At 41.4% G+C, this 19,034-nt stretch overlaps 1 protein-coding gene across 1 annotated transcript; it reads left to right on the top strand.

Annotated features, from left to right (window-relative positions):
* Positions 1 to 5,251: 5,251 nt before the first annotated feature.
* xirp1 (xin actin binding repeat containing 1) lies at positions 5,252 to 18,779 on the top strand. Its single transcript, XM_019348321.2, is given in 11 exon segments — positions 5,252 to 5,426; positions 5,945 to 6,089; positions 6,223 to 6,277; positions 6,358 to 6,663; positions 7,361 to 7,439; positions 10,741 to 10,892; positions 11,107 to 11,148; positions 12,903 to 13,217; positions 13,219 to 13,407; positions 13,409 to 17,287; positions 17,721 to 18,779. Coding segments are annotated over 10 exon segments (5,145 nt in total). The 5' UTR covers positions 5,252 to 5,426; positions 5,945 to 5,964; the 3' UTR covers positions 17,724 to 18,779.
* The last annotated feature ends 255 nt before the right edge of the window (positions 18,780 to 19,034 follow it).

Genomic DNA, 19,034 nt, shown 5'->3' with positions numbered 1-19,034 from the left:
TTTCTTTCGTCACCATGGTCACAAGGGCAAATATAGCTCATGCGTTTCTATTTTAGAGGACAGTCAGTGAATCACTATGCTTGCCTTCATCATCAGCAGCATCAACACTGTCAGAATCATTGGGGACTTTTTCTTTTTTTACGTCAGTGGTGTTCTTAGCTTACTACGTGATCTTTTTTTCCTTCTTTACTTCAGGTTTACTCATCTCATATAATTGGTATTTGTGTCTGACGCAATCACATCAGAATTTTAGTCTCTAGAAGTTTGAAAGGATTTATACTACAGCCTCTAAAACTTGGTTTTAATTATTAGAGGGCTTATTCTGCTCGTTTCTAGTACTAACTTTTAAAATTCTGAGATTTTATCAGAGTATCTCTGCATGATTTACAGGTCAAAAATAACTGATCTTACACTGGGCCCTTGTGCAGCCTCACAGTCTGAAACAAGCAGTTTTTTTTACATGAACTGCTGCTGACTCACTGATTATCTAGCCATTTATCTTTATGAAATTGATATTTTAAGTAATACTGTAAGCCCCAAATAAACTAGTAAATTATTTCATATTTGGGTACCCAGCGGTATTTCAAAATAGCAATAAACAAAGTTGTAAAAGAGCACAGAGAGGAATCTCACAGTTCATGGAAAAAAAGAAGAAATGAAAGTCTCACTTTCTCCACTACTGAAGATACAGATAAAGACTACGGGTAAAATTTCGCAACTGTGACACCTTAAGTGATGGGTCAACTGCCATGCTTTTGTCTGTGCAGTACTATCAGTTCAGGGGGGTGACACCAGAGAGCTTCCTGTGTCTCTGTGGCCACAGAGGGTGATATGTTATCACTGAAGCAGCGTTAGAGTGTGCTCTACATGCTTAAGCTCTATATTTGATATGGAAAAAGTGTCATGGTTGTGTGTAATGATAAAATGTTTATGTAACAATAAAATGACGTGTGCAATAAAGTGCCTTTACTTACTATCATTGCAGCATTAGCTGCGGCAATAGTGGACGTAAACACACTATTTTATGTGATAACACGAGTTTATTTCCACACTTATTTCCCAAACACCATCCACTACAGTACTGTTTCTAATGCGAGTCGAGCTGCAGCTCAGAGTGCAAAGTAGGTTGCACAACAATTTTCTAGAGAAGTGATCTTATCTGTAGCTTCATGTGAGCGACTCAAGCTGTAACAGCAAAGCAGCTGTATGATTGGGTTCGACATCCCCCCCCCCTCCCTTTCAACAATGAGCCTCTTGTCAACAAGAGAGCTGTGGTGACCTTTCTCACAAAACTTAAAAACTTGCCTGAGTGATGCATCGTGCACCCACAAGGCATTTTCCACCAGGGTACATAGTAAAACGCATCACTGAGTAGAGATATACTTCCTTGTGTCTGTGCTGCGGCAGCTTCATTATGCATTCACAATTAGAGACTACCAAAGTTGTGTGAGTGCACAAAGCATGTCTGTGTGTGTGCATGTGTGTGTTCCCTTTCTTATGTCACCCCAGCTGATTGTGCCTGGCTGTCAGCCCTGCAGTGGGAGCTCCCGTGCTCGCTGAGTCCCAGCACAGTGTGCTCTGCTGTTGGTGCTGCCTGTCACATGTGGCTCCATGTGAGGCTTTTGCAGGAGCATGCAGGAGGAAGGAGACCTGCTCTGTTCACAGCTGTTCAGGCCAGTACTCACTGTTCTTTGGAACTGTGTGGGTGAGACTGTCTGACTCCCCCCTCCCTCCTCTACACGCTCACTGATTGCCTCTTTCTTCTTCCATTACAGCTGGCAAAACACATGCTAAAGGCTAAAACTGTTAGACACACGATTCTTTAATTCTCTTTGTGATTTCTGACCACAGTGTTCCTGCTATACACTGTAGTGTTTGTGCACAGCAGACAATAAAGTATTAAATGTGCAATAAATATATGTTTGTGTGTGTGTGTGTGTGTGTGTGTGTGTGTGCGTGTGTGAGCACACACAGGTTTTGCTCTTGCAAAACTGGTGTGATTTATACATGAGCACATGGTAAACTGTAAAATATGACAACAATTTTCCGTAAACAAGGAAGTAACTATGATGCCCTTTAAACTCATTTACTGCATTGTAAATGGGGGGAAGGATGCCACTCTGGCGCCATCTACTGGTGTCTTTCTTCTTTGTCCACAGATGACGTTAAAGGAACCACTTTCCTCACTCAGGTCGGCTCAGGCCATCCAACTTTCATATTGCAAATGTCTTTTTTGTGTACATTTGAATCAGAATGACACCTGACAGCAAGCCTTCGGGTCTATTTTGTGAAGTTGTGGGGAGTCTGAGGGTTAACTCCGATAAAGTTAACGAAATCTTTGTGTCTTTTTCTGAATTCTACACAACAAATGTATTTCTTTTTACTCATATAGTTGGTGCATATATGGTCATTGTAGAGCTCTACAACAGAGATCTACAATGACCTCTACAGATCTGCTCTGACACTAAATACAGTTCTGTTCAAAAGCATTGAACTACCCCTCATTTCTTTATATTTTGTTAAGCCATTTAACACTGATCTATCACTCAGTCACACATAAAAAAGGCACTTAAGTCAAGGAATGAACCAGTATTGTATCTACACATAACAGATAACAAAGAACCAGTTTTAAATTGTATCTTAATCCACGTTGTTGCTATCCGTCTGTCACAAAAACACATAATTTGTTCTCATTTCGTTCACTGAATTTTCAAAAAAATGCCAAAGGTAACACCGTTTGACAGACATAAAACTGTCCTTTTGCACCAACAATGTGATTCCTAAATACTACATTACAATTTAGTACTTAACCATAAATCATAAAGACCATAAATTGTTCGGCAGGTTGCTCTTTTCTTATTTGTAGATGTTGTTGTCTCAGAGCCTTTAATAATGAATACTGTGAAACTATCTGAAACTACAACAAAATATATATGAAGGTAAATATGTTGCAAAATGTGAGATCTTGTAGAATAAAAAGTGAAATGCAGCCTATATTATAAACTGTCCACAAAATGAGCTCACAGTTCCTGTTTTTGGCCAGATAGGGGCAGCAGAGATACGCAGCAAACACCTCTCTTTTCAGTTTGGGAATGCTATTTGTTGGTCAGCAGTTACCAGTTTACACATGTATCTCATATGGAAAATATTTAGGTTTGTTTATTTATTTATTAATCATTTGTCCACCCACTGATAAATTCGAGTACTTTCTTTATAGCTTTGTTTTTGCTAGGAAACAACTCCTGAGGTAATGTGTTACCTCTAACTACTAAATGCTCCACTAGCTGTCAGCTAACTGTGCCTTTTCTTTTATAAAGGCTACAGAAAGCTTGATCACTATTACAGACAAGAAGTGCAACTACAAGCAACAAAGTTACTGCTGTGAATTTGTCCTAAAAGATAAGTAAATGTTTATTTAACTCATTTAACACAGCTCATGGGGAAGCTTGTGTTGCACCTCCCTTTGCTTTCACAACTGTCTTAATTCTTTATAACATGGTTTCATTTATAGCAGGTGCTGTAAACATTCCTCAGAGATTTTTTTCAATATGGACGTGACAGGATCAAACAGTTCCTGCAGATTTGTCAGGTGCACATCCCTCATGAGAATCTCGGTTACATCAAATCCCAAAGGTGGTCTGTTGGATTCAGATCTGGTCATCTGTAAGAAACCAGTGTGAGATTATTTAGGGTTTGTGACATGGTGCATTATCCTGCTGGAAGCAGCCATCAGACAATGGGCACATTGTGGTTATAAATAGATAAACACAGTCAACAACAATACTCAGGGAGACTGTGACATTTAAACAATGCTCAGTTACTATGCAGCCAAAAGTGTGTTAATCAAATATCCCAACACCATCCCCACCATGCTGTACTGCTGATAAAAGGCAGGATGGATCCATACTTTCATGTTGTTTATGCCAAATTCTGATGCTACCATCCGAATTTTGCAGTAGAAATCAAGACTCGGCAGACAAGGCAACCTTTTTTTTTTTCCTGTTGGCCAATTTTGTCGAGCCAGTGTAAAATGTAACCTCAGTTTTCTGTTTGTAGCTGACAGGAGTGTCACCCAGTGTGGTCTTCTGCTGCTGTAGCCCTCCTGCTTCATCATAGTTTGATGTCCATTCAGAGTTGCTCTTCTGCATCTCTTGGTTCTAACCAGTGGTTATTTGAGTTACTGATGCTTCCTGTCACTGCAGAGCAAACCATGGTCCCCTGACCTCTTGCATCTACAATGCACTAATGGGATATTTTCTATTTTTCAGACCATTCTCTGTAAACCCTAGCATGTGAAAAAAAGCGGTTTTAAAAAAATACTCAGACCAGCACCTCTGGCATGTTCAAAGTAATTTAAATCACTTTTCTTGCCCATTCTGATGGTCAGTTCGAACTTCAGCACCTCATATGGACCATGTCTACAGGCCTAAAAGCAATGAATAGATGCCATATGATTGGCTGATTAGACATTTGTATTAATGGGAAGCTGAACAGGTGTACCTAATAAAGTGGCTGGTGAATATGTATGTCATCACATTCACTTCTAAACACAGAAAACCAGTTGCAGGTGAATGCAGGCCTTGGCTCTCTCCTATTGTGACAGAGCCACTCTGTGGGTGCTTTGCAGGTTGTAGGCATCGTAAAACTGTAAACTTTAAGATTATCATCTGCGAACTATAAAATTCCTTTGGGATAATTAGGGTATAAAATTGTATGTGCCAACAATTTAGAAATGACTGTAATCATCAACAGAAATGGGTTCATCATCAACTTACAAGCACCGTCAGCGTTTCTGGTACTGGTATCAGCAGAATCAGCTAAACATGTTATCATCTGTTTGAGCACACTGTGGAACAGTAGATGGATGAATGTGGCCCTTGCTGCTGCTAACACAGTAACTAGGGTAAGGCGTGAGAGGTGCAGATAAAATGCTGCCGCTCTGGGTTTTGGTTTGGAATCCAGTAACAGAGCGGCTATGCCAGGCATTTCAGCACGGACATCTGACTGGACCAGCTGTCACGCAGGTCGGCTCTCTGGCTTCTCACTGTTTTGAATGCCTCAAGCTGTCAGCATGGTCATTAGTGTTTAAAGTATCAAATAGAAAGCATTACAATTTACAAACACATGGATACTAAAAATGTGTTTTGGTGATATGTATAGCGTAATAAAGACAAACAGAATTTGGGGAAATGCGGCTTTTTACTCCGCATACATGTCCCTCCATTTATAAATATCAGAGTTTTATTGCTCCATCAGACAAATTCATCAGGTGATTCTATCATGGCAGATATCATATCCGGAAGACTTGAATCACAAGGTGTTTTAGGACTTTGACCACCAGGAATTGCTGTGTCTTGTAAGAGATGCTCCTAAACCACGAGTAAGACGGAAAGACAGAAATGGTGACAACTTCTTCTTCTTTTCAGGTTTGGAGCTGAATATTCATTTGATTTTTTTTTAGGTAGAAGAACATTATTTGCATCATTAGTATTGCAATGTTATTGCAACTGCTTTGTAGCTGACTCACATGTGAGTCAGACAGAATATATATATGTGAATATGAATTCTCTGTTCAGAATTAAGAGGTCATTCTTTCTTTCTTTCGTATTTGAACGCATTAAATGTTCTTTCAGCAACAGCAATCGTGTATGTATCGTACTCTTATAAGACGGCATCTCGAGCCAGGACTCTGGGTTTGCTGCTTGAGTGCATACATTCATAAACATTAACAGAGTCAGATGACTGTCAGTGTCAGTGTCCGTTGTATAATAACTCAAAAGAAGTTAAACCTCAGTTATGCACTTGAATTTAAGAACGTCAGATTTAGAGTTTATTGATGAGTCAAAAGAAACCATTTGTGGATTTGATCTATTCTGCTTTAAATGACAGTCTGGTTTTAAAAGCTTGCAGTTTGGTGAAAAAATGCTGTTGCTTTGAATTGCAGCTGTTGTTTAAAAGAATACAATGGAGGTTTTTGGCCTGAGGAGGACCCAGTCCTTGAAGAGTCTTTCTGGGATTCACGAAAAGTCATGGGTCAATGCAGTTTCCCCCGGCTGGAAGAGAAAGTCTGTCTCTCAACTGGTGCAACAGTAAGTTCTACTGAGGCACAAACATTTACAGTTTATTTACATTATTCACAGGTGCCGGCAATGTTTGCTGACTGTGTATTGTCTTCATTCACTCATCTGTTAATATATATTGGTATTAAATTTGTCCTAACAGTTACCAAAGCTGCTCTGACCTAAGGAGTCCTGAAAGAGCAGAGCAGAATCTTGAGGTAGGTGTCTACACCTGTGTTTGTTAAATGGAAATACTGCTAAAACTGAAAAACACATAAAAATCAACTACTGTCTTTAGCTGTCAGAAAGCTGGGTGGATGGCGGATGGAGACGAGAGGACAGCAGAGAGAATGTGGTCCTCTGGGGCTCAGGAAGGCGCTCTAATCTTTCCAGGAGTCGCTCCATGGAATTCCTTCCTCAGAAGGAGGCTACGGGCACCAAAGCCCTGTGTGCCCTGTTCGAGTCCAAAGCTACCCTGCAGCAGGGCTTCAGCAGCAACCCTCGGCTGAACATGACGTCTGAAGCTGACAATGTCACAGTGAGAGACTACCCTCTGCAGGACAGGAGAAGTCATAACACTTTTCTTAAGAACACGGCTACACAGGTGTGTCAGCTGCTTACTTGAGCAGTTACAAGAAGTGTTACAATACAGTGCTGGTCATCCAAATGAAACAAGCACGTGATGTGAGCCTGGTTCTGCTAAGGGTTTCTTCCTGTTAAAAGGGAGTTTTTCCTTCCCACTGTCGCCAAGTGCTTGCTCACAGGGGGTCATCTTAATGTTGGGGTTTTCTCTGTTTTCTCTTAAAGCACCTTGAGGTGACTGTTGTTGTGATTTGGTGCTATACAAATAAAAGTGAGTTGAATTAAATTGAATTTTGCTGAAACGTTAGTCCTTTGCTTTGCACTTGGTAGCCTATTTGGCAGTTAGCAATTTATTTGATGAAATACAGTATAGGTAGCAATGAAACGCTAGTATTTTCATACTTTTTAAAGGAAGCACTCACCTGATATGTTTGCACTTTACATCCAGAACCAGGTAGTTAGTCTGTTTGTGTGAAAAAAAGAAAAAATCTGCACCAGTTAATAGTAAATCTTACTAATCCTGCATATCTTTCCTGGCTATGTGTTACTGAAAGTGACACGAGTGTCATCCAACTCTTAACCCAGCTATCATGGGTTTTAAGCTCCCTTTATTTTAAGTCTCGACAGTCCTACTCCACACCCACCAAAATGAAACACAAAACAATCATATATTGTCTGTTATAATTCTCTTGACAACATAATATGCTGTTTATCCACAGAAAGCCACTCAAGTGGGCGGAAGCAGGGCTGTGAATGGGCTTCCAGAGTTTCATGACAGAGCACGCAGACACTTGCCTGGTGAGCAATGGTACTTTATTTCATATTTACTACAATCACTGACATCTAGGAGGGGATACGGGATGGGTGCCAGAATTTCCTTGAAGCTTTGAGATTCATTGTCATGTAAGGTAAGACGAGTGGACACTTCTTAAGCTGTTTAATATATATGTTCCTGACAGTTCTTTGAAATATGAATGTAGGCACATTCATCTTTGCATGTCAAACAGCAGTTCTCAAGCATATCGAATGAATCTATATTAGGTTGCCGCAGAGCAAAGAGTTCAGGATCAAGGCCTAGTATTTAAAGTGTCACCATGTAAATCCTGACCGAGTTTACGAAGCAGTGGCAACCCATGTGGTGTTTGGTGGTGGGAGGAAAAAGAAGCTAAATAAAGACAAGGATGTAGTGTTGTAAATGCATAACTATGTGCCCGGCACACATGCTTAAGATAGGACTGAGACTGTCACTACCAGTCCTGACCGTGACGCAGGCCTTGGCCCTCTGAGCCATGCCTGTCCACAAACCATTACTGATATTGCTTCAGCAATACTGACGTCCTTACGCTGTGATGAGCCTGGTATAAGTAAGGGACAACCAGTAATGTCAGCTGTGGTTGTTCCAAAATAAAGGTGAAATATTTGGTAGTGTTTCATAATACAGCCCATGGCTTATGGTGTAATTTACCAGCATTCGCCATCTAATTCTGTTGAATTTTGGGTGAGATTTTGATGATCTAAAAACACTAATTGTGTCCTAGTGATACTTAAAGTGTAGGTAGTGTGGAAAAAGAGAGTATGAATTGGCATTTTAAAAGATTGGACTGAGATCAGGGCAGTTTGGAGGCCAAATAAGTTCCTTTGGATCTGTGTCATGTTCCTTGAGCTGTTCATGAGTAAGTTTGGCAGTGCGGGGGGTGTACATTGTTTCGTCCAATGGGACACTTGAAGGTCTATGTTGGCCGAAAATGCTGTTTAGGCGTGTGAGTGACATCCTCATGAATGCCAGGACCCAAGTAGAACTTACCAAAATAGGACCATTTGTCTGTATTTTTTCTTTCAATATATTGGCTACTGAGCACCCACTGACACACATACTATTGGTCCCACCCAGTTCCTGTTATAGCAGGTGACAATGTATCTGTGGGAATGAGGGGTGTCCCAATCCAGCAGTGACTAACAGAGGTGACTGACTCAGGCGAGTAGCAGCAGCCAGCCCACCATCCCAAAATAGCCAAAGTCTTCCACTGGGACAGCGGGCACTGATAAAAATCAGCTGTCACCAAGGCCACGGGACTAGAAAGAGTTCAGTCACAGAGAGCACTGAAAGAGGAGACAGGCTCTACTACACATCACACATCACAGGGGTCCTGGGAGTGAACACAGCAGAAATACACAGGGAAAACAACGCTGGATGGTGTTTTAGTGAGTATTTATCAACTTTCTTCACATGAGGCCAAATAGCGTGACTGTGCCGCTACAGTAAAATGACAATAGCACTATATAATGACAGAGAAAGGTGTCTGAATGTACATGCTTTGTATTATTGGACTTTATTTTGTCAAATTTCATGCTGTCATTGTTGAGACAAGATTAAGTTGTACTCGAGAAACTGATTTTTTCAACAGCAAACACAAAGTATAGAAAATTCTGAAATTTGCAATTTTGCTCCTGTCTTTTTATGACTGAGCTATAAAGGCAGTAATTTATGAATATAATGCTCTCTTCATTAAGTGTTAAGTGCTCATCAACCGTCAGACCCCATCGGTACGCTATCCTTCAAATTTAAGAAAAATGGTTGAAATTGGAAGTCATCCATTAAACAGTTAGTCTGTTTCCTTCTCTATATCTTTAGAAACACTGGAAAATTAAAATAAAATGAAGGAAAAAAAATTAACTCCTGGAAGTAGGCAAATGGTGTAACACACAGTGCTATTTGGGGGATCTGGGACCCTATAATACAAGTTGTCCTTTGGGATGTAGGTTTTCATTACAGTCTATGAATGTAGCTACAATTGCCAACAGCTGATGGAGGTAAAAAGGCAGCGGTGGTGGTGAAGAACAAATGCCAGCTGCATTTAACCATCATTTGTACAGCTGCCAGCATCCCAAAATTCCCTCCCATTAGCATGCTGCTAATAGCTCCTCTTCATTCCTGAAGAATTAACCCAGATCAAAGAGATGTCGGCAGACATTGCTCAGAAAACGTTGGAATCACTGAAAAAGGTTTCCAGTTGTGTCATTGAAGCTTAATTTCACTTTTGAGTCTGTAAGAATGAGTCTTTTCATTATCTCCTCTGTCGAGACAAGTTTGCGTGGATGTTTGTGAACACACATCGATGATGAGTGACAGTTGACCTCTCGGTTTACTGGGTGAGGACTTTAATGGGGTGGGCATGGCAGTCGGTTGCATGATTCTGTCTGCTCACCCATCTGTGAAAATGCTTTAAGTCCAGACTCGTGAGAGGCGCCGGCTCGCCAGGCCATCCTTTTGTCCTGTCAGGGCTTAGTGCGTGAAAAGGGAGGTGTGTTTAAATCTGGCCATTAGTTACAGCTGGATGGCCTGTGCAGCACACCGTGCTGTTGACCTCTGAACATATTTTTCATGATACTGCTGTTGAATTTTTTTCTAAACTCATTATATTTACTTAACTCCAGCTGAGGAACAAATTTCAGCTAATACAGTCTGATTGCAGGGAATGTTTTTTGCATAAACAAAAATCAAGTTCAGAACACATGCATGTGGTTTACTGGGCTGGGCAGTCGCATTCTTTTGGTCAGGTGTTGATGGTTTGATGGGAGAGAGCCCATTCAAACAATGTGCAAACAATCTGTGTCCCTCCAGCTGAGCTAGCAGTTGCTGTTTTTTCTTCTTCTTGGGTATCATGGTCAATCCGTGGAATGCATTTTGATGATGGTCCTGGGCAGCAGGGAGGGCTGTGTGGGCCTATTTATCTACCGGGATCAAAGCTCATAATCTGACTTGTTTGTTACAATATCTCTCTTTACTAAAACATATATTGTTTCATGGCATAATGCATGTGAACTAGAATCCATGAGGTAACAGGAAGCTACAACAGTGATAAGACAGATTCCACCATAACTAAAAATACACAGACACAGCGTTATCATTCAACTTGTTGCTGACACTGGACACGCACGGCTTTGCTTATTTTAGGATACAGCAGTATCTGAGTTCCACTTTTATGCATGTGTGTGTGCCACTAGGTTTAAACTAGAAATCCCAAGACTCCAGATGTATTATTGGGCAAATCTAATAAAGAATTCAACATTAATTTGATGTGGGATCTTGTTCTTGCAGAGGACAAATACAGTTCTTCACTGACTAAAGGGGGTACCCCAACAAGACAAACCAGAGACAGAACATCTACTTCCTTCTCAGTGAGAGACAGATCAACTCTCTATCTGTCAAGAACAGCAGCCACTGACACCACAGGAGGCCCAACACAACCAGTGAGTTCCTGAGATGCTTCTCATTCCTCCTCACAAAGTGAGGTCAAGGGCTTCAATGGGGAATTTTCAGTGTGCTAGGTCACAACAGGAGTGCCTCAACACTTTAGTGCATGTTTGAAATGTGTGGAACACAGTGCTAATGTATATATGTAACAAATAATAAAGTTCTGTGTGATTCAAACTGATTTAAATCACTCTTTGCTTTGTTTAACAGGAATTCATTGGTACACTAGGAAAAAGGGCGAAAAACAGTAAGGTACAGTATACGTCATTTAGAAACCTTTACAGGAGAACGTGGTTTCTCAGTATTGTGTGCTGTGCAAATCTTTGCTTCCACCATCAAACACACAGTCAATCTACGGCTCACATTAAATGCAACATAAAGCACAATCTTGTAAACAATACTGGTCCTGTGTGAAAAAGTAAGTGCCCCTTATGTTAAATTGTGAATTAATTACTAAAAGTTAGTTCAATTTCACTAGCTACACCCAGACCTGATTCCTGGCACCTGTTGAATCAAGAAATCACTCAAATAGAACCCGTCTAACAAAGTGATGTACGCTAAAAGATCTTGAACTATTGTGAGATGACTCATCCAGAAGTTCAGAAAAGAGCCCAGAACAACATCTAAAGAACTGCAAGCCTCAACCGTCCCATGAATTCTGCTCTCTACCAGAAAAAACCCCGAAAGAAAATTTTCAGCCATCAGTTTGTGCCCTGAAGCTTGAGCACACCTGTGTTATGAAGCAAGGCATTGATTGAAAACACACATGCAAGTCCACCTCTGAATGGTTAAAAAAACAAAATGAAGGTTTTACAGTGGCCTAGTGAAAGATTGAGAGGGTTTTTGAGTATGGACAAGGTCAAAATCCTCCAAATTGGCTGAATTCTTCAACTCTGCAAAGAAGAGAGGGCCGAAATTCAGGGCCGAACAATGAGTCTTTCACAGTGATGTGAAAGTCTTATTGCTGGTTATTGCAAAGCCTTGATTGGAGTTCTTGCTGCTAAGGATGGCATAACCAGTTGTTAGGTTTATGGGCTGTTACTTTTTCACAAAGGGTCAGGTATGTTTAAATCATTTAGATAATTTACTTTTGTTTACATTTTTCTGGTTTCTAATTAATTGTAGTTGTATGTAGTTATGTTGTTATGTAGGGATGTTATGTTGAAAAACTGAGAATGACCACAAGGTGGTGCCTCCATCCTTTCTGTTGAGCTGAGCTCCAGCACAGAATTGAACACAGACACAGAGTATCTCCATCAGAATAGTACTATCAGATCAACGGTAATCATTAAGCAGTGCTGAACTTGGTCTGCTGCTGAGAATGAATAATAATTATATTAGTAATGTATTACTGAGGTGACCTGGCACCTTTATGAGCTAATAAGATTTAAACCAGTGAGTTGCTGGTTCTCCATGGACACCAACAACTCAAAATCTAGCTTTTGTTATTTCCATCTGAATGTTTATTTTGGGATTGAAAGTGAATCAAAATCATCTCAATTAGGTGTTTCTGTATTCTGTTTTTTTTTTTCGTTTCAACAAGCGTCTCTATCAGTGCATGTGGCATACCTCTGTGAACATATCAACAATAGCTGGTTGACTGATGGCAGCCTGTCCGAAACTTTTAACAGTGCCCAACCCTAGTTTACACTGCAACAACGTAGCCAGAAAAAAAAACTTAAAACAGATTTAAATTTAACACTGTTTTCACTTTTTTCACCTAAAAAAGTTAAAAACAACTAGCCACACTAGCAGCCTCGGCGGGGTGTATGTGTGATATTTGCCTACTAACAGCTGTGAAGTGTTTTTGGTAACCCTGGTGTGACTGAGGATGGTTTGGGGTGAAAAAGCATAAAAGAAGCGAAGCGAGCATAAAAGAAGGTAAAGTATGGCTTTCCTTGCTATGTATGTCATTCTAATATTTGCATGTATTTTTTTAATGCTCTTTTTGTTGACTAGATCACTAGATCCTGATAATATTCTTTAATTTCTTTTATTGTTTCAAGATGGCTGACCAGACCAGAAAAGTCACAGTTTTACAATCATCTCCTGAGGAAGATGACTTGCCCCTCCCCCCACCTCCCCCTGTACCACCTAGACCTTTCGATTACGAAGGGCCTTCATCGTTAAGTAGCCTTCCCGTGCCTCCACCTAAAGAAACCTTCTCCACATTCTACCAGCAACGGCAGAAAAATGAGCTGAAGAGGCTCTTTAAACACATCCACCCAGACTTACGGGCAAGTCTCGATGACGCAGTGGATGATGAGATCATGAAGGCAGTGCAGTCAGAAAACACTCAGGCAGCAGATGCAGCTTATCAGGGGGGAAGTGCAATCCATGAGATGGATCTTTGAGAACTGGACTCTGGACAGTATTGGAGATCCTCATTCAACCAAAAAGCTGGTGGATAATGAGGAGTTAAAGGGTGGAGATGTAAGAAGCACCTCCTCGATGTTTGAACATATTGACAGCACCCAACTACAGTCTGCCAAAAGGCAGATTTCTGTCAGGGGGGGATGTGAGAACATCAATGTGGTTGTTTGAGACCCAGCCCTTGGATTCCTTAAGTAGATCCGTAAATGAAGAGGGTGAACTAGTTGAGGCAGTGCTGAAAGAACCCGTACAGCCTGGGGATGTAAGAGGGACTCGTCTGCTTTTTGAGTCTAAAGCACTGAGTGACTTGGGGCGCTGCAACTCCATTGAAGATCATAGTTTCCTGAAACTGAGATCTGAGCTTCAGGAGCTGAAAGGTGATGTCCAAAAGACCGTGAAACTGTTTCAGGCAGAACCTTGCTGTGCTATCAGAGACAACAGTGGCAATATGTATGAGATTAAATCCATCTGCAGGGAGGAGATCGACAGTAGTGGCTTTTGCACTGCCCGCTGGCTTTTTGAAACCCAGCCTTTGGACCTGATCAGTAAGGGAACTGATGTCGTGAAAATAATTCGGGGCATATCGCTAGAGGAGGGTCAACGAGGAGGTGTTGACCGGAAGAGGTGGATGTTTGAAACTGAGTCATTTGACAGAATACCAGAAGTTGTAGGAGAGAACACATTTGAAGGAGCCATCGCTGAGTGCACAGGAGAGGTTGATGTCGTCAACAAGAAGAAATTCTTTGAAATGAAACCACTGGCAGCAGGAAACATGGCAGAAAAGTCTTTGGAAAAAGAAGACGTAATTGGGGGAGATGTCAAGACCTCCCTTTGGCTGTTTGAAACGCAGCCCATGGAGACGCTTAGTGATAGCTATGAAGTTGGGAGCCTGAAGAAAATTACCCTTTCAGCTGAAGAACAAGGTGAAGTAAAAGACAAAAAACAGTTATTTGAAAGCAGCAGCATTCAAAAGAGCACTTCATTAAAAGAACAAGTGATTGAAAAAGGTGACGTGAAGGGATTCAAAGAACTTTTTGAAAAAATTCCTTTGAGCAAAATTGCTCATTCTGAGGAGGAGATTACCGAGAACGAAAAGTCTATTGCAGTTGGAAATGTAAAAGGTAACAGAGAAATGTTTGGAACAACTCCATTATATGCAATAAAAGACAGCTCTGGAAACCTTCATAAGGTTACAACAGTCAGCCGAGAGGAATTCACTAAAGGGAAAGTCAAAAACTATAAGTGGATGTTTGAGACGAAGCCGTTAGACCAACTGGCAGAAGGAAAAGCAAATGTTGAGGTAATCAAAGGCATCACAAGACAGGAAGACAACACAGGTGATGTCAAAACGGCAAAGTGGCTTTTTGAAACACAGACAATTGATGGGATTCATTCAAAGTTCAATCAGACAAAGCAAAACTCTTCTTTGGAGGAGGAACCGCACAAAGGTGACGTGAAGACCTGTAAATGGTTGTTTGAAACACAGCCAATGGACATTTTGTATGACAAATCGGAAAAAGCAAAAGATAAAGAAGCCATTGAAGATACCAATGTTAAGTCCATTACATGGCTTTTTGAGTCACAGCCTCTAGATAGCGTCAAAGATGGGGAAAAGTACAATTTGAAGCTTTGTAGCACCATACGAGATTCAGTCCAATCAGAGGTTGGTGTTCAAACTGTGAAACATCTTTTTGAAACAGAGGCCTTGGACAGAATAAGAAAGGATACAAATTCAGACCAAAATCTGAGATGTGTCAGCCAAGTGAACTTTCAGTCAGGGGAAGTTTCGCGAGTCAAAGAACTTTTTGAATCCCAGTCTCTTGACGAAATAGGATCAGAAATCGTGGCAGGATCTGATCAGCAGAACCAAGGCGAACAAATCGAGAGAGGTTCTGTAAACAAATTTACTTGGATGTTTGAGAACTGCCCCATGAGCCAGATCAACAAGGACAACAATGACACAAATACACCAAAGGTTGAGAGCATTGAAAGTGGTGATGTCCAGAAGAAAAAGTTTATATTTGAAACATCATCACTGGATAAAATTCATGATGAACCCGTTGAGCAGAATTGGGTCAATGTGGAGCAGCCTGTGAGCAATATAGATGTGAAGTCAAGCACTATGATGTTTGAGTCCCTGCCACTGTATGCTATCAAAGACAAAGAGGGCCAGTTTCATGAAGTTACAACTCTAAAAAAGGAAGAGGTAATGAGTGGTGACGTAAGAGGAGCAAGGTGGATGTTTGAGACAAAACCACTCGATGCCATCAGGGCGGAGAATGAAGTTTATGTCATACGAGCTGTCACCCAGGAGGACGTCAAGAAAGGAGACGTTAAATCAGCCAGGTGGAAATTTGAGACACAACCTCTTGACTCCCTTACGAGTCGAGATGAGCTCTCAGTCAGGGTGAATGAAGACTTTGGAAGCAGTAATGTGCAGCTGAATAAACAGTTATTTGAATCTGAGCAGCAGTGCAAGAAGTTTGTGAGAATGGTTAGTGTCACTGATGTGCAGCGTGGAGATGTCAGGACCTCCACCTGGCTCTTTGAGAATCAAACCATTGACAGCCTGAAAGGGGAGCCTCAGGAGCAGGGTCCAGTAAAAACAGTCCACAGGGAAGATAGCCAGAAGGGAGATGTGAAACGCTGCACCTGGCTCTTTGAATCGCAGCCCCTGGACAAAATTAAGGAGCCAGAAGAAACCTCAGTGCAAAGTGCTAAAGATATCCCAAAAGCTGATGTGAAGTGCACCACCTGGCTCTTTGAGACCACTCCACTAGACAAAATCACCGCCAACAGTGTGGCTGATACCCTTTCGTATTTGAATGAAAATGCTTTTGTTCACTCAAGTGGCATCATAATAGAAGCAGATGGCAGCAGAAATGTTAACATGGCAAAATATATGTTTGAAAACAAAGAAGGGGTGCAGATTGAGAAAGAGGATGTTGTTGAGGGTAACATCAGGAACATCATGCTACAGCTCTTGGTCAGACCAACTCTCAAACCACAAGTAACTCTTCTGCGAGAAACTGAAAAAGGTAAAGTTAACACAACAGTAGTGGAGCTTCCAGTCTCCCAAGTGACCGGCACAGTCAACATCGAACACGATCAAAGAATACAAAACATTGCCCAGGTAATTGATGAGTTGCTCATTCCACAAAATAATTTGAAAAAGGGAATCATAATGCAAGAGACTGCGGCGGGACAAGCAGAGATGTCCGTTTATTCACTTCTCTGCAATTACGAAATCAAAACCGAGAGTCTGGTTACAGAGAGGGGGGATGTTAAGTCTGCAATTGGAAATTTGTTAGCTACTGCCAGTAGTCAGAGGACAGCAGCGTCGTGCAGAGTGGACGAAACAGAGAAGGGAAATGTGAATTTGTACAAAAGCTGCATTGAAAAGGGAGATCTGCATTACCTCAAAAGTCTTCACACCGAGGCATCTGAAGATGAAGCTGATCAGAGCCTTCTGACTAAGGAACAGATTGAAACAGTTCAGGGGGGTGTGAGGGAAGCAAAGAGAAGCCTCTATCAGCAAAAAGAGCAGGCAGAACGAACAATTTCTGATGTTTTACCAGGGGACGTAAAGAACACCAAAAAGGTTTTTTCATCAGAGTGCTCTGTTAGTGTTGACAGCTGTGTTCCAAAGGAGGAAATTGTCCCTGGAGATGTCAAGGCAACAATGCAATCATTAGAACGTGCAAAGCAACATAGCATGTGTGTGGAGCGGGAGGTCATTACACCTGGAACTATTTATGACATGGACCTGTCAGCTCAAGGTCCTGAAAGTGAAGGAAACCAAGCACAAAAAGAAGTCATTATATCTGGAGACATAAAAGCAGCTAAAAGGTCTCTTGAAATGGCAAAGCAGCAAAGCATGCAAGTAGAGCGGGAAGTCATCATTCCTGGAAAAATATACAACCTGAATATGTCCGCACAAGAGGAAAGCTCATCATCAGTGGCACAATCAACATGTTCGTCCTCCTCAAGATGCCAGCAAATCAGGACTTCTCCGAAGGTCAGTGATACAGAGAAAGCTCAGGAAAGCCATATCTCCTTTGAGGCTTGTCAACAGAGTGCAGCTATAGACAGTAATAGTGCCGCAGAATCACTGCCACCTTTTGTAAGTTGCGAGTTTAATAGTCAGACAACTGAAGATGAGACAGAACAAGTTATCAGAGGAGATGTGAAGGCAGCTATTAGAGCTCTGCAGAGTGCAGCGACAGAGCAGAAGCTCCTAGATAAGGAAAATATTATAAGCGGTAATGTGCAATTGGCTCTCAAATCTCTTGAGAAGTCTAGCGTAAATGTATCCAAAGGAGACTATAAAGCTGCCATGATATACAGAAATTCAGGCAGGGCTTGTTCAGAGAGGAGCAAGACTGTTCACAAGCAGTGTGTTGTGGTGCCTGTGCCTCCGTCTGATGCAAAATTATCTCCTTCAATTTCAGTAACCTGTGAAGGACAACCATCTGTTACAACACAGAATTCAGCTCCCAACCCTGTAGCAAACGGAACCTCTAAATCACCCCGCTCTGAAAGGCCAAGTCCACCTCCACTGCCTCAAAAGACTGAGAAACCACAGGAGCAGAAACCAGCTTTACCACCAAAGCCACAATGGATAAAATCTGTAGTCGTGGAAGAACCAAATACATCACCTAACAAAATTTCCTGCCCTGTTAAAGAAAATACAAAAAGTGTAGTAATTCGTCCGAAACAAAGCCAGTCGTTTCCTACAAGCTCTGTGGGTAGCCAAGAAACTACAACACATGGAAAACTCAGTAAACAATGCTCACATGAAGCATACCAACAACAAAAATGTGCTAATGAAGAAATGCAAGTCTCAAATCAAACAAATGTATATCTGCCAATCAAGCCAAAGGCTCAGGAAAGCAGCAAGAAACAGGAAACAGCACAACTCACAGAGAGGAAATCAGACTGCAAAATGACCATGTCAAACAGCAGTGAAGTGAAAACAGAGAGAAATGTGAAACACAAAATCAATGCAGCTGAGGAGATACAGACATGTATGAGGGGTTATGAAGATGGTGAGCATGAAATTAACACAAGCTTGAAGGCAGCACTAAATAACTTTGAAGGAAAGGACAGAGACACTTCCAAGAAGGCAACAATCACAGATGATAACGGTAGAGGTCATAAAAAGACCAAAAAAACGTCTGTTCAAGAATTCAAATCAAATCTCAAACCTCAAGAAAAACAGCACGAGCCTACACTGCAGACGTCAGTCGCTACAGGCCATGTGCAGGAAAACAACCCGGACCAAAAGCAACCAAAATTTGAGGATAAAGTTGTTTTAAGAGAGAAGAAGGCAAGAGAGACAGAGGATGAAAGACGACAAAGGCTCTCTGTACACATGGAAGAGATTGTAAAAGGAAATGTAAAGGCAGCCATGGAAATCTTTGAAAACTTCAGAAAAAGAGAGGAACTCAAGGGGATCCTGTCTCAAGTGCAAGAAATAGAGGGAGAGGCCAGCAGTGTAGATGACAGTTCATTGAATACATTATACCAGAATGTCCCTACTTGGATGGGTACATCAAGGAGAAACGCTAAGCAAAGTAAAATGGAGGAAAAGAAAGTTGAAGTAGAAACCCAGGATGATGATCTTGAAAGCATCTCCTCAGTTGAGACGGCATTTGAAGATCTGGAAAAAGCAAGCAAGGAAATAATGAACCTGAAGGAACAGACTTTAGCAAAGCTGCTTGAAATCGAAGAGACGATCAAAAAGGCTCTGTACTCCGTCTCCA

This window comes from Oreochromis niloticus, linkage group LG18, assembly GCF_001858045.2.
Source record: "Oreochromis niloticus isolate F11D_XX linkage group LG18, O_niloticus_UMD_NMBU, whole genome shotgun sequence".
NCBI lineage: Eukaryota > Metazoa > Chordata > Actinopteri > Cichliformes > Cichlidae > Oreochromis > Oreochromis niloticus.
This window is presented reverse-complemented; position numbering and strand designations above follow the sequence as displayed.